This window comes from Bombus impatiens, unplaced genomic scaffold (genome assembly GCF_000188095.3).
Source record: "Bombus impatiens unplaced genomic scaffold, BIMP_2.2 scf_0083, whole genome shotgun sequence".
Taxonomy (NCBI): domain Eukaryota; kingdom Metazoa; phylum Arthropoda; class Insecta; order Hymenoptera; family Apidae; genus Bombus; species Bombus impatiens.
Genome location: NT_176502.1, coordinates 415,034 through 430,298, shown reverse-complemented (window position 1 = coordinate 430,298; position 15,265 = coordinate 415,034). Strand labels below are relative to the sequence as shown.

General features: G+C 34.2%; 1 protein-coding gene across 3 annotated transcripts in view; it reads right to left on the bottom strand.

Annotated features, from left to right (window-relative positions):
- LOC100750137 (pikachurin) overlaps positions 1–15,265 on the bottom strand; it is a 269,452-nt gene that overhangs the window by 63,153 nt on the left and 191,034 nt on the right. For all 3 annotated transcript variants that reach the window (XM_012394376.3, XM_012394377.3, XM_012394375.3), the window contains exon 6: positions 6,030–6,231. In XM_012394376.3, the coding sequence (XP_012249799.1) occupies positions 6,030–6,231 (202 nt within the window). The remainder of the gene's footprint in view (positions 1–6,029; positions 6,232–15,265) is intronic.

The window sequence follows — 15,265 nt, the reverse complement described above, 5'->3', positions numbered from 1 at the left end:
TTTCGACGTTCTTTCCATTGTTTGTTCTTCATAGCTGGGATTATTTATCGATGGATCGATCGGATATTTTTTATCGGTGAATTTTTTTTCTGACGTTATTCAGCTGATCTTTGTCATCTTTGAATTTTCTTTTTAATGCCCCCTAACTGCTGTTTCTCTTTCTAATTCATTTCTGTTTCTCTTTCTAATTCATTTTTTAGTTGCATTATTGCTCTATTCTTTTTATTAAAAAAATTATCTTTTCCGTGCATTATTTTATGTTGCATTGTTTCCTTTCATTTAAACGATGATTTTCCCGTAGCGTCTGCTTTTTTGTATTTGAAATTTTTTTTTACGTGCCCTTATCTATTACTGGAAATTTTCTTTCGATAGGGCAGATTTTTTATAGCTATGGAAGCATTATTTTCATTAGGTATTATATTTCGTTCCCACAGTACGAAATCTCTGCAACCATACGAAGGTACTACTGAATGATACAAAATTATATATCCAGTATGTAGACGCAATAATAAACGCTTTGCTATACAAATAATACCTTTTGTAGCCACTGTATACCTTAGCAGGTCAAGTGTTAAATAGTTTCATCCGCTCCCAACACATATTTCACGCGACCGGGCGAGAAGAAAAGAGAACAGCAGCGAATCCACGCGGTTTCTTTAACAGAATCTTTTGGACACTATCCAGGACCCAATTTCTATTTTCGTCCGATCCTCGGCTCACGCGATATTACTTCCGTTTCGAGCATGCTCGTCGTTCGACCGTGCATGTAACCGTAATGCGGACATCCGTGTACGTGAAAGTGATTCTTTGAGCTTTCGACGAGAGAGAATCCTCGTCTGACTAACCCCATCCTCCCTTCATCCTGGTCGAAAGACACAGCCTCGCAGCGACGGGATACGTGCACGCGGCTTAACCGAAGAAAAGACCACTCAGATTGGATAGGTAAGCCGGAAAACTCGGGCGGCGAGATTTTGTTCCAACGTTGAAAGCGAACGGTAACTACATGGCCGCATATAGGATCACGCGGATGCTTCTTTCAGGCTCGGCTGGCTTGCGAGAAGATTTCATTTCATCTGAAAGCGACGCCCGCTCAAATCATCGCCGTTTCTACTCAGGACGGTACTTTATATCGCTGATATATTGTGACCGAACTGAACTGTGTGCGCAAGTGTGATTAATAACAGGTTGACTGAAAATTTTTGTGGATGGAAATCTTTAGTGGTTGTGATTAATCGGTGAAGAATTTTTCGAATAGAAGATTTTTCGATATTTCGGAAAATGAAATTCATGTAATTGGAATTTTTTTAACACATTTGCTTGGGCGTGTGTCGCTAAAGGAGGAATATCGAATCTTGAAGATATCATAGAAATTGGCATATTTTGCTGTAAGTGACAGGTCGGCTTGTATATTGAGATTTTTAATGGTTCCAACTTATTGATTAAGAATTTTTGATGCAGGAAATGTAATTAATCGGTGAAGAATTTTTGGAATGGAAAATAACAGATATTCTATTGAACGAGATTTAAGAAATTGGAATTTTTAGAAATGCTTGATTTCTTATCAGCGAGTTTCCAGTGATGAAATATTGAATCTTACAGATATCGCAGGGATTGGTATATTTCGCTGCCAATGATAAAACTGATCGTGATATGAAACTTTGATGGTTCTGATTAATTGATGATGAATCTTTCAATAGAAGGTAATGGATGTTTTAGAAAATTATAAAATTGGAATTTTTAGAAACACTTGGTTCGTTGTTACCGCACAATAACGTTAGAAGTACTTCTAATAACGAAATCTTAAATTTTGCGATTTTGAAGGAATTGATAATGGTCGATTATTAAACGTAAAGCGTTTTAGCGATCGAGATAGAGTAAGCTTGATTTAGCTTTTCATCTGCCATTCAGATGAGTTTTGTCAATTCTTCGATTGATTAATGCATTCGATGTTCTGCATTGATATATGTTCAGCAGAACGATGAATTCCACGATCAATCGTTTGATACACGGTTAATGAATTATGGAAACGAAATCGACGAACAATGAACGATTATCGCGGCAACGTTGAATAAATTACGCTCTTTATTCAAACGAAATATCTATAGAGACTGTGTTTCGATTCTTTCGACGCGGTTATTTCGATAATTAACTAGAAACTTTTTTTAACTCTTGAGTTGGTGGATGCGCGCTTCAAGATATGAAATTTATTTAATATTTAACGAAACAATGTGTGTACGTCACACTAAAATATTTTTGCCAACTATACAGACATTTTTATATGTGTATGTTCAAAGGGAAATTCTGGTAAGGGAGTTTCTCAAAACCCACAATTTCTAAATTCTGCAATCGTTTCAAATCTATATGAATTGTTCTAAACTTCGGACAAAAATATACGTTAAATCGGGATAGAATATTTATAATTTGTATATTTATAATTTGTATATAAGATTTTAAATTAAAACGGTTTAACGAATTCTTAGTAAACTTTCAAATCTCTAAGGCAACAAATTTTTGAAGAAATAAAATGTCGTACAGCGCAAAGAAAAACTTTTGTAGTAGACTTTCCAACGTTCGAAGTCCCTAAAGCCTAAAATTGCAGGTTTCCAAATAATCGTGCTACTCTTTCAAAGAATATTTTTCCTAATTAATAATTTTAAATTAAAGGGACACGCGCTATTCTCGAGAGAGAAATTCTTACAACAGAATTTACAAAGCATGAAAGAACGTTGCGTTACACTGGGAAGAAAATATTTTTCCTAACTCCGCGGGTATTTTCAAAGACGTAGAGTTTAAATTAAAATGTAACACCTTGTATTCCAGTGAAAAACTCTCGCAAACGGAGTTTGCAAAGCGCTTCGTAAGCCGTAGCTAATGAAAACTTCGACTGGAACGGTAAACGACAACGCTAGCGTTAGGAAATACGATCAGCACGTCGACGTGGCGAACTTCCGGGCGAGACTCGAATCTCCGAATTCATAAATCGGCCCCCGGCCACGGCTACTACTCACGAGTTATTAGCTGTGCACGAAAAATTAGCTTATGAGCGGAATTCTTAATTAACGACCGCGTCAAACGACGCATTCAAACGACGACACCGATGTTATAGTGGCTGGTGAACAGCGTATGCCGTGAAGAACAGCTCCGGAAAAGTTCTTCACTTTCTCACGTTTCCTTCCTCCACCGTTAGGGAAATATACTGCTGGCGAACGCGATGCTTTAACGAGGTCTTAAGGCTAGTTTTCACGTGACGAGAAGTGAAATTCATTCAGATAATGGCTATCGTGAGAAGGTAAGACTATTTTAATTTCTGTCAGCGGGATGCGAGAGCATGGATCGTTTTTCATGAGAATTTTCGTTCGGGAAATTGTTTTACCGATGGATGAGCTTATATGAAAGATTTTTCAAGTTATTTAGCGCGACTGATCTATAATTGAAATTTGGAAGTTCAATCATTAATAACTGTCAGTTAATGTGCGTGTTTGAGTTTTTTAATTATTTCATGTGTTTGTTTCTAACTGGCACATTTAAATTGTTTCTGTTTGCGATATGAATTATTAAAGCGAGTTGAAATCAAACGATATATTGCAGTCGTTGCTCGTTTCTCGTAGGAATCTCCCTCGTTCGATTTAAATACAAGGATTTAATTATTAATAAGTTGCATTTATTTCATCTATTATTTAAGTCGTTTAATTTATCAATTTATTTTAGTATTTGTTCAATTTATATTATGATTTAATTCATTAAATGTAAATTGTTCCGCTGTCTGGGACATAAATTGTTCGAGTTGGAAATTGTAAAAATATAGTATCTTGCATATTACGAAATTTGTAATTTGTAATTTATATTCATGCGCTTTTTGTAGATTTTTATGCACGCATATGCTCATTGTTGGCATATTTTCTGTATATATTTATATGTATAATATACTGATTTCTTTTTTTTATATTTTGTATATGTTCTCTGGCTTGTTATCTTATTATATATTATATAATACACTACTAAATTAACATCATTTGAGAAAATCCAATCATTTTTTCCGATTGCACCTGTTCCAATCTCACTTTCTCTATCCTCAGCTCTCTTGTTCCGTACTTCAAAGCTCCGATCTTCACGAACCTCTTTGACTTCCTTGTGATCATTACGAATAATAAGTCTATTCTCGCCACTTCACTATTTCCAGTGCTTGTTGTAGGGCCACGAAACAAACGAGAACGAAAATTTCCCAAACGAAATCCACACGCGAACAACCCACGAATAATTAAAAATCCTTTTAAAAGCAGACTGCAAACGCAGCAAAGTACACGCTACGATAAATAGGAACTAAAGTTTCGCAGCAGACTCGGATATAAACTGAATTAAAAAGGAATAACTTCCAAAATTATTACTCCTAACATTTTTTATTGAAATGAAGAAAATTAATTATGAAGAGAGATTTTAGACAAATTATTCTTTGATCGTGCACCTTTGATCGTTGACCTAAAGCGCCACTCGAATTAAAATTTTGTATGTTCATTTCTGATCTCATGTATTTTATATTTTATATATTTTCGAAATTTTAACTTAATTTCGTAGTAATTAATTTCATAATATTTTACAACATTTATTCAATAATTTTATAATAGTCGATCGATATATTACCTATCTTAAACATTCCTAAAATTTCAAATTCATTTCGTAATATTCAATTTTACAATAATTACAAAGTCGATACAGCTATTGAATACGTTCCTAATAATCTATTTTGCAACATTTCCAAGTATCCGATTAATAATTTGATAATATCTAATCAATACGTTAATTTTACATATTCTTAAAATTTCAAATCAGTATAATAAGACAAATGTAAAGAAAGGAAGTCCTTTGAGTCGCCTAAACGTAGATCAAGTAGCCGTATGTACGCGACAGTAGCATGCGAGTATCCTGCCGACGTTCCAACGATGGAAAATTAATTCTTCGAGAGTAGACGAGCGCGTCTTCGCGACAAGTTTCATCGAACTTTATCGATCGCACCCTGGCCCCGATAGAGCAAATGTGTCTCGCAGTAAATTGAAGCAAATCGTGGTTTCGCGCTATTCCTTTGATGTTCTACCGTTAATGGGGCAGTGAGGTTTCCAGGGAAACTTCCGTTATATTGGAGGAAGTTGCGGAAAGTTGGCATAATACAGTGATACATAGCATCAACGAGGTTGTGCAGTTTGCGGCAAACAAGCAACTCGTTATGCTGTTCCGATCGATCGAGTTCCATCGATGCGCTTGTTCATCGGCCACGGACTTCGATTTCCGTTTCCTCTTTTTCATTGGTTTTCGCGATCTTCATCGAATCAATTATTTAGCGGACTGCAGAAGTTAGCGCGGTTTATTGACGTTATCGATGGTACTAACGCCGACCGAATAATTTTAGGTATCTGGATTGTTGCATATTTAGATGTTTGTCAGTTTGCGTGGAATACATTACTTTCGAATTTAAATTGGAATTTTGTAAGAACTGTGTGAAGAACTGATAACGATTAGATTGTGGATACGCGTGGAAATTTATACTTCTATAATTTAATTTATACGATATAACTTAATCGAAAGATATATAGGTTAACGTAAATTTAGATATGTCAGTTTCAGTAGAATTTAAGAGCAAGAATATATTCTCGAATTGAATTTGTAGTTTTACGATAATAGTATGCATGAAAACTTAAAGTCCTAAATTTCTGAACTAATAATTTTACCTGTAAAAACTACGAAGAAACTTTAAAATTTCCAAACTTTTAAACTGAAATTCTACCAAAAGACTCAGTCTATGAACTCGCAACGATATAAAAAAAGACAGGAAGTTCGTAAATTTCCAATTATCATTCGACTTAAACAACTTGTTTCAGCGCCCTTTTCGTCTCAACCCCGATTACATTGGGAACCACACTGAAACTCTGATCGATCTCGGACTCTACGCTCCGCCTAAACTATTTACATTTACCGCAGCACTTTGCAACGCCGCTTCGACGATGGTGAACCCGCGATTAACGAAGTAATATCGTTACCTGAACTCGATGAAGCCGTGATGCAGAATCAAGGCCATGAAGTCACCCTGAAGATCGTCCCTCTCGCCGGCTAGCAGCAGTATACCGTCCCAAGCCTCGGGCCGGAATTCCAGTTCTAATTGGACGTGCTTGTAAGCAGCCTTTAAAGCGGGGAACGCCAGCCAACCAGAGCCGGTAAATCGTGGTGATCTCACTTCGGCCTCTGCAAAGCAAAAATTACCATCGTTAGCCAACTCTCGTTATTATTATTATTACGCATCAGTCGCGACACGCGTTGACGCGCTTAATGTGCTTGACAAATTGTATCATTCGTCCTGGATTATTCACGACTGTCCTGTTCTTCGTACAACGATCTTATCAACTTGTCCACGCTTCTATCGTCATTTGCAACGACTATTCGCATGATACTTCTAAGTCGTTGGCGTTAGCATAACGATTAGCGTTGCTATATGTTTTAGTTGCAACGAAGTTACAGTGGCTGATGAAAGTATTTGGATGCTTATCATTAGATTGCAGATTTTGATACAAATTCATACTTTTCAGAAGATGATTAAAAAGTGTAGAATCTCGCTAGAAAATTGTTCTATTTATCAGGTATTATAGAAAGTATTATACTTTGGATATTTGTGTGTTTTTTCATAATTTTATACTTCCAAATTTTCTATATATGCATAGAAATCCGCAGTCAACTTATCATGAAAAACTTCACGTACTTATACAATCGGTGTAAGAAGTATTTGTACAGTACGTAACTTTAATAAAATTATTGTAGAGCATCATTTGGTAGGAAAATTTTAAGATATAAAAAGCATATACATATTCTTACAAGTACCTAGAACAATTTTCAAACGAAGAAAAAAGCCATACTTACTTCCGTTATGAAGATATCAATAAATATGTAGAAAATGGTAATAATATATGCGTAACGAGCGTTACCTCTTCATAGAATAAAATGTATAAAAACATTTTAAGAAATAATCTAAGCGCAGAAGAAATGGGGTTGAAAGATAATTTCGTCCTGATGCAAGATAACGAACCGAAGCAAAATGCTACTAATACGAAAGCGTGGATTCTTACAATGTTCAAAAACACCTAAAAACACCTTCACAATCCCTAGATATAAACATTGTTGAAAACATATTAGATCACCTGAAACGAAAAATACTGAGTCACCATATTTCAATAAGAAATGATTTAAAGAGAATTCTGTTAGGAGAATAGAAAAATATTTCAAGTAAAGTATCCATCAATTTAATAAATTCAAGATCACGACGGCTTCGAGTCGTAATAAGATAAAAAAGAAACCCTCCTAAGTACTAAAATAATTAAACTTACATGATAATATGATTTCTTCTCCTAAATATTAGGTAAGCCTTATTAATTTTTCTCATTAAACTATAACTGTACGAATACTTATCACGCACATATTTTTGTCACTTTTCTGATATTTGTTAATATTTTCGCAAAATATGTAGATATCTCATATTATTTTTATGAACTTTTCTGCAGACTTGTAGAAACATGTACATATTTTTTATTTGTTAGAATTTCGTTAATTAAAGGTTGTTCTATAATATTTTTGCTGAAATTAATTACTGTACGAATACTTTTTATACTGACTGTATGTATATTACTAACACTGTAATGACTGCTCATCTATGTTCTGTGTTGCATTCTGAATGTATATATCTTTTTTATGACAGTAAAAATCTGTAATTTGGTGCGAAAAGTGCAAATATTTTTGCAAAAATGAGTTAAACCCGGTATTGAGTTTGTAAGTAATTGAATATTCTATACAGAAAAACGGGGATTTCAAATTCTATCTAGAAATGACTATAATAGCATTTTTATATGGTAATATCAAAATCTTGCATTAAATAAAGCTTTTAGTGTTTTTAATAAAAAATACCAAAGTCAACTTAAAAAATACAAATAGCGTAAGAATTAATTCTCTCTTTTTTGTATTAGAAATGAAATTCGAATCAGGAGTAGCTTTCGTGTCAGAAATTATTTAGACATGATTTCTTTTACATAACTTCAGATGCTAATATCGTAACTTTATAAATACTGGTAGTGATATACTCTCTGCACAAGTTAGAAAAATATTATATGCAATACATCTAATATACAAACATTAATACAAAATAGAAGCTACAAGAGAAGATCATTATCTTTCTAACCTGCTGCATTTCGAATGTTATATATTTTTCTTACAAACAACAATTTTCAGAATTTTCCAAATATTACAAGTTATAGATCAGTAAAAAAAAATTATCAATTCAGCACGTCGCAGACCCGTAAAACCCACCCGGCATGGACAGAATATCGTAAAAAGATCGATCTGTCGAAAACATACGAAACAAGAGCGATATTTCATAATAAAACCAGGGATCCTATCCCGGATCAGAGTTTATATCAAACGAGGATACAACGTTTGAATAAAATAGACCTCGATACGTTGCAAACACAGTTGAAGGGTTGTTTCGCGCCGTAGCCCCATATTTCGTTATCCACTTATCTCGTTCAAATTAATTGCACCATATATCGATAAACCTTGGATTGCCAGACCAATGCTTCTCCGTCTTCGTTCCTTTTCCCTTCTAGTTATTCGGGGGAACGAAGAAATATGGTTGGAGTCGAGGCTGGCAGGAACGGGATAGACAGAAAGCTGAGAATCGGGAATTCCAGGGACGTGCGAGGCTTAAGGAATGTCCTTCACCCTGGCCAATCTGGATCCGACTATCAGGTTGCACAGTACTGTACATGGAAGAAGCTGGGCCCGTGCCCATACTTATTGTATACAAGAAAGTATAGGGTGGCTATAAATCAAGCAGACACCAGGAATGGAAAAACTTGCGCCCGTAAGACCGGAAAATGGAATAACACCTCTTGATCTTCCGGTTGGCTGGCATAACAAACCGTTATTCGACAAACTGTATCGCAAGTCGCGAATAGGGGTGGAGTTTTCAAGTTGCTGACTGGAATTCTCCGTCTTTCTATCGGATCTTCATTCGACTACTTTTATTTTGTTTCGTTCAGCTCCCATTTGTGTTTCAAGAGGTTTTTATTGCTACACTTCGTGCTTTCGGATGAACAGGGTTTAAAACAAGTGCAAAATTTGGAGGATGTTTAATAGTATTCTTTATAGATTTTTTAATGATAGCCTTATCTATTTTATGCTTATTAAACTGCAGATGTTTATGCATTTTTGGAGCAATTCGAAGATGCACAAATGTACAGAATGTATATAATGTATAATGTATAAAAATATAATATAATGTAATATTCAAAGTAGAGTATCTATTATCCAATTTCTTTAGTTATATTGATACAAGTATATAAGCGTTCCTAGTCTAATGATTATTAATAGTATAGATTGTTTGTTAAGATTATTAGTATATATTCATATTTTATTAGTGTATTGGTATATTTTAGGGAAAAATTGGCGCCAGTGATAAACTTGTTCGTTTGTTTTATTACCAAAGTTGGTTATATGCTTTATTATCAAACTTGTTAACATTCTGCAAGACTATTTATGATGCTGATAACTTACATTTGTCGCTTGTAAAATTTCGCTAATAATATTAGTTGAATTATGAAAGACGGCCCTGGAACTTCGTATAACGCGTTAAATTTCAATGAATGGAGCCAGAGAGAACATATTACGTCGTCTGCAGAGCAGCAACGATGTAAATGTACACGTAGTTTGATACACGAGTCCTCGAGAACGAGAGCGAGTTAAGTCAATTTAATCTTGCGGTTTTATCTCAGGTAAGTCAATATCCGCACAGAGAAATAAGAATACGAGGTTAACTCGATTTCCCGGTTTAATTGGCTGCTGCCGCAACCATCCTGGATTTAACAGTTGTTCATTCTAATTAGTTCGTTGCGACTGGGATATAAATTAAAGATCGAATCAAGCCGACTTACAATACAACTTACTATTGTAGTGATTTCATTAATCGCGCGTCTCTTTTCAATCCTTCTATCAATAAAAATCTCAAGTGCTTTCCTTCTTTCAATGGGATCGAAACGATAGATTCGAAAGAGAGATACATAGAGAGCGGGAATATTAAATTAATTTGATCACGGAAATAAAACTTCACCTGTATTTTGATTTCCAAAAATTGTATTTCTCTTCTACGTTATTAAAATGTAGGATAATTCGGCTAATTATTTTTTTTCTCTTTTCCTCTGCGTATTTCTATTGAAATAAATTAAAGTATTATTATACGGTTCCATACGAAGAGGCTGGAAGTTAAGTTATATTTTCCACTTTTTACTGGAGAGCAGTTTTAGAATTCTTTACGTTGTTATTATATCACTATTTATATGTCTAATATCATTTTACTAAAATTAGCTTTCCGTTTAGTTTTGAAAAATCGAGGAATTAGCTTAAAAATGAAATTACTGTAATTCTTTATACGTTTCAGTAGCCCTCTCTTCGAGTTTAAATCCGTCCTTGAAATAACATGATACGTCTGATTTGGGATTATGACTGTATACGATTACAACAAATGCATTCGTTGTTAATACGATTTCCTCGTTTTATTTGAATTATATCATTATTCACCGCGCATAAGCCGCTTAGTTCGATCGTTTATAACCACCGATTAAATCGTTCTATTTGTTGCTATTTATCGCAGCTAGCCCGTTTGTTACTGCTATCGTTGAATGATTTTATCGACTTCGTTCTGAGAAAACATCATGTTATTCTTTTAACATTGGGAAATTGAACGAAAAATCGATATTTTCTATGCTTCGTAAACTCGATATCAATATTTTAATAATAAATTATAATACAATATTTTTTCTGATCTTAATTCTCAATTTTTAATTTCAATATAAAATATTTATAAAAGAAAAACACGATGAAACAGACAGAAATATTTTTAATCATCACATAGAACAGTGTATTTTATGGTATATTACACGAAAATATACAGGGTGGTTGGTAACTGATGGTACAAGTGGAAAGGGAGTGATTCTATGCGAAAAAAGAAGTCGAAAATATAGAATACAAATTTTTTTTTTAATTTTTCCATCGAAACAACGATCTACAGTGAGATCCGTTATAACGTACCGCACGTGTACCGAGCGAAAATTCAAAGTCGATTTTCTCGAAAACAAAGCCTCAAACGAAAAATTTTCCGAAGAATCACCCCCTTTCCGCTTGTACCACCAATTACCAACCACCCTGTATATTATATCTTATAAAGCACATAGCATCTATTCATCTTCGTTTTTACTTCTTTATTATAATGAAATTTAATTATTTTCATTAGCAAACAGAAAAAAACTTTGTGCGTTAAGGAGGTAAATTATACTATTTTATACAGTAATTTAACTTCCTCGATGAAATTTGACAAATCATAAGTTTATTTTTGTTCGTACAAAGTATAGATTGTGAAAATTAATAGTGAACACGATAAACTGCAACACCGGGGGTAATAAACGTAAACAAGAGTAAAGCCACGCTTCTAGTTGCTTGTATATCTGGTGATTTGTATTTCTGGACGGGAAAGTTCCGATGAATCTATTCTTGTTCGTTCCGGAAAGCTGCACTGATGAAATTTTCATGTCTTGATTGTCCGCTGCGTTGTTTGTCATGGACTAAGTGGCTTCAATATTCGTGTAAGCCTCAGAGGAACCACTTAGCGCGGTAAAAAGCTTTTACACGAAAGTTCTAGCTTTTTCAAATTATCAAGTATTTAACAACTCGTCGTAAAATTGTCCTGCGCGCATACTAAATTGTTTATACGCTCAAAAGGGCAATGGAATATTAAGATGATTAAATTGGGAGAAATTAAGTCGTACAATACTTATATGATGGTTGAAGGCAATTAGTATGGGCTAGGTTTGGGATTTGTAATTCGTCTCTTATTCACGAACGGTCTGAAACCAAAATGAACTAGACGAAATTTTAAGAAATTATAATTTAGCTCTATATTTGCAGAAGGTAATTGGAATGATATAGATTTACAATTTTATTAAAATTAATCTATTTTTTACTTGCGAATAATTGAATTTGGGTTACGGAGAAAGTTATAAATATGGAATCGTTGAAATATTAGATTTTACAAAATTGTCGATTCGAAGAAATTTATTCGGGTGTGTAACAGTGTCGTGATTGTGAAACAAATTTGTGTAATTATAGCAGAGTTGGACGCTATTCCGGTGAATTCTGCAGGTTGTTTGCGTTTACTTTAAAGCTTTCCAAGTTATATGTAACTAGAATATTGTTGTTGGAATGAGCAATCTGCAGGAAGGTAGCTATGAATAAAATATCAGAGGTTTGTTAAGCATCTTAGAAAATTACAATTTAATTTAATTCGGAGCAAGAAATTATTCAAACATACCAAGATATCTCATGTTTCAAATAATAAATAAAATTACACGTATTATTAAATTACAGTAAAAGCTCTTAATTCAACTTAAACAATGCACTTTAAATACTTGTGTAATCTCTGTGAAACATAGGTATACTCGTACTTGTACCAAATACCATTTAATTTATGCAATAGTACATCTTCAAATTTGTTTTTAATTTATTAATAATTAGACTTTGGATTTTTATGCTATTTCATATTTTTATCGACGTAATTAACTTACACAAAGATTTATTCCCGCCATTAAATCTTGTAACAACTATTTCGCCTTGAATATCTTTTGTATTTTTGCATCTTTGAGTTTTTTATTAATGCATAAAAATCCGTAGTCCACTTACAACGGTGCTAATGAAATTTCAAAATTTTTCATGCATAATTATTTATATACATAACTATCAGTATGTATTTCGCACGTAATATATTCGTAACAGGTGTCCAGAGGTGCTCAAATACTTTCGTGAGCTGTGTATTTTCACGAATTTTTATCGGCAATTCATCAAGCGTCGTATAATAACGCGCGGACGTGGCGTAGATCGCGTAATTCTTCGGAAAGCAATTTCCACATGAATCGTAACTAAAATTAAACGTCGCTAAAACGAAAACGGTCAGTCGATCGCTGATGGCAACAATTTCACTGGCAGAAATTATTCACAGCTTTCCGAAAATTCGATTTTAACGACACGACGCTGTTGTAGTAATTCATCGAATTTTCCACGAATAGATTTTTGTAAATAATTTCCTGAACTCGACCATGTTTCCAAATGGATTTAAGTGACGTTCAGGCTCATTTAAATGATTCGTACATATTATTTAGTAGTTTGTTCGGAATATTGTACTTAAAAATTGGAATAATCGGTATGTATATATAGATCTTGGCGAAACGTTCGTGTAACAAATAAAAAGAAAGGAAAAGAGTGGAAGATGGTATGATCGGGGAAATTATCGAGTCGTCGGGATCAGTAACCTTCGCTTTTCTGTTCCACGTGTACGATCAGTCACTTTGGCCCGTTGCCAAAACCAGTTCCTCACCGGAGCCTCAATTAACCACTTCACTTGCTCCAGACCATGGGGCGCGATTTATCGCACGCGGAGATTTGCAAGCTATGCCAAACAGTAGAGCGTCGCGATCGAGCTTCCACGCGATTCTCTAATATTGTGGTCCGTCGAATCTGTTTCGAGAGTTCTATGGAACTCCTACGATCTCTACGATCCCTACGACCATTTCTTAGAGTTAATTTAGAATTTATTTCTCGAGCCCATCGTTTCTAAATCAGTTAAATTTCTCAAAATTTACAGGCGTGCAAAATTTCGTAAAATTCCGTAAGATGTGAAGGTATTCTTTTTATACACTCTTAGACGCATGTTCTGAAATTACTTTGCGCAATTTGTATTTAGTGAAGTTCTTAATTGAAGGCTTCTTGTAGGCAACACTGTAAATGGCAAACAGGTTCTTTGGGAGCAAGAAAGAACTTCGGACAAAATTTCATTTATTTTGATCGTTATAATATCTTAAGCGTACAATAATTCACATGCATCCTAATATTTTCTATTTTTTGCACTAATACAGTCGAAATTCGACAGAAAAGCAATTGTATTTGTACAAAAGCCTGTACGCCTTTACCTCTTAGTTGTAGAGAAAACCGAATGTGCTGTTCAATTAAATTTACAAGTAAAGTATCAATTCTGTTTATTCCTAGATAACTTGCATAATAAATAAAGAATATATATGTTTTCTAGATGTTCTTGTTATATTTATTACAAAAATATACTTTATGTTTCGAGTAAGAATCGTTACTGTTAAAAAAAGTGTTATTGTTTATTTGTTCCAGTATGTCTATTGCCTAATGGCAATTAAATTGCCCTATACAGAGACAATATGGACGTACTGGTGGTGTACCTTTTAACGCTGTTAGTAATTATTTACAAACGGAAATTGCTCTTAAATTCTATACTACAGGTACCATTGGCATATAGGAAATTATACGATGAAAAGTAATTTTTTAATTTTTGTACCTACAATATTGCCAAGGAAAAAGGATTTTGAACTATTTGATTTAGGTTATATAACATAGATAAGTGATGAAAAATGACACGGTTATCAAGATAACTAAATCAGTACCACAATGATCTTTGTTTCAAGATCTAAGACATTACCTATATAGTTCGTAGCTTATACATAAACTTGATTTAGAATTCATAAAGAAAAAGCGATTAAAAAAATTGTAGATTTCTCCAGAAAGATCAAATATAACTACATTGCCGTATATTTTATTTATACAAAATATTCGATAAACTAAATGCATTGTTAAAACACGTCAAAATCCATTCCAAGTCCTAATTTATTAAAAACTGCCCTCGAGTACCATTCCTTTCCTCGCCATATTCCTGACAGCTTTTTAACAATTTCCTACAATCTCGTTAGAATATTCAACTCATAATACACTAATATCTAATTTCACTTTGAATTCTCAACCTTCGCGCGAAAAAGCAGCAGAAGGAAAATGAGAGGGATGAAAATAGGAATAAAAGGTCGAGAGAAAAAGAGAATTCTATTCAAAGTTAGCAAGTGTGCATGTGCAATATGTGCGTACGCGTATACAGCGAAATACACCGCGAGGCATATTTGCATGCAAACAGCTGGCTATTACGCGGCAAAGCGCGCAAAAGCGGAAGCTCTAACCGGCTAATATGATTCTCGACGCGAAAGTGCGGTCAATTTAAGATTCACCGAGGCGTGCAAGAGCTTCGCGCCGGTGTAGATTGCGGTCGATCAGAACGAACTAAGGAGATTCACGAGCTTCTAGACGGTGATCCCCATTCCTCTGCTATCGTCGTCGACGTCTAAGG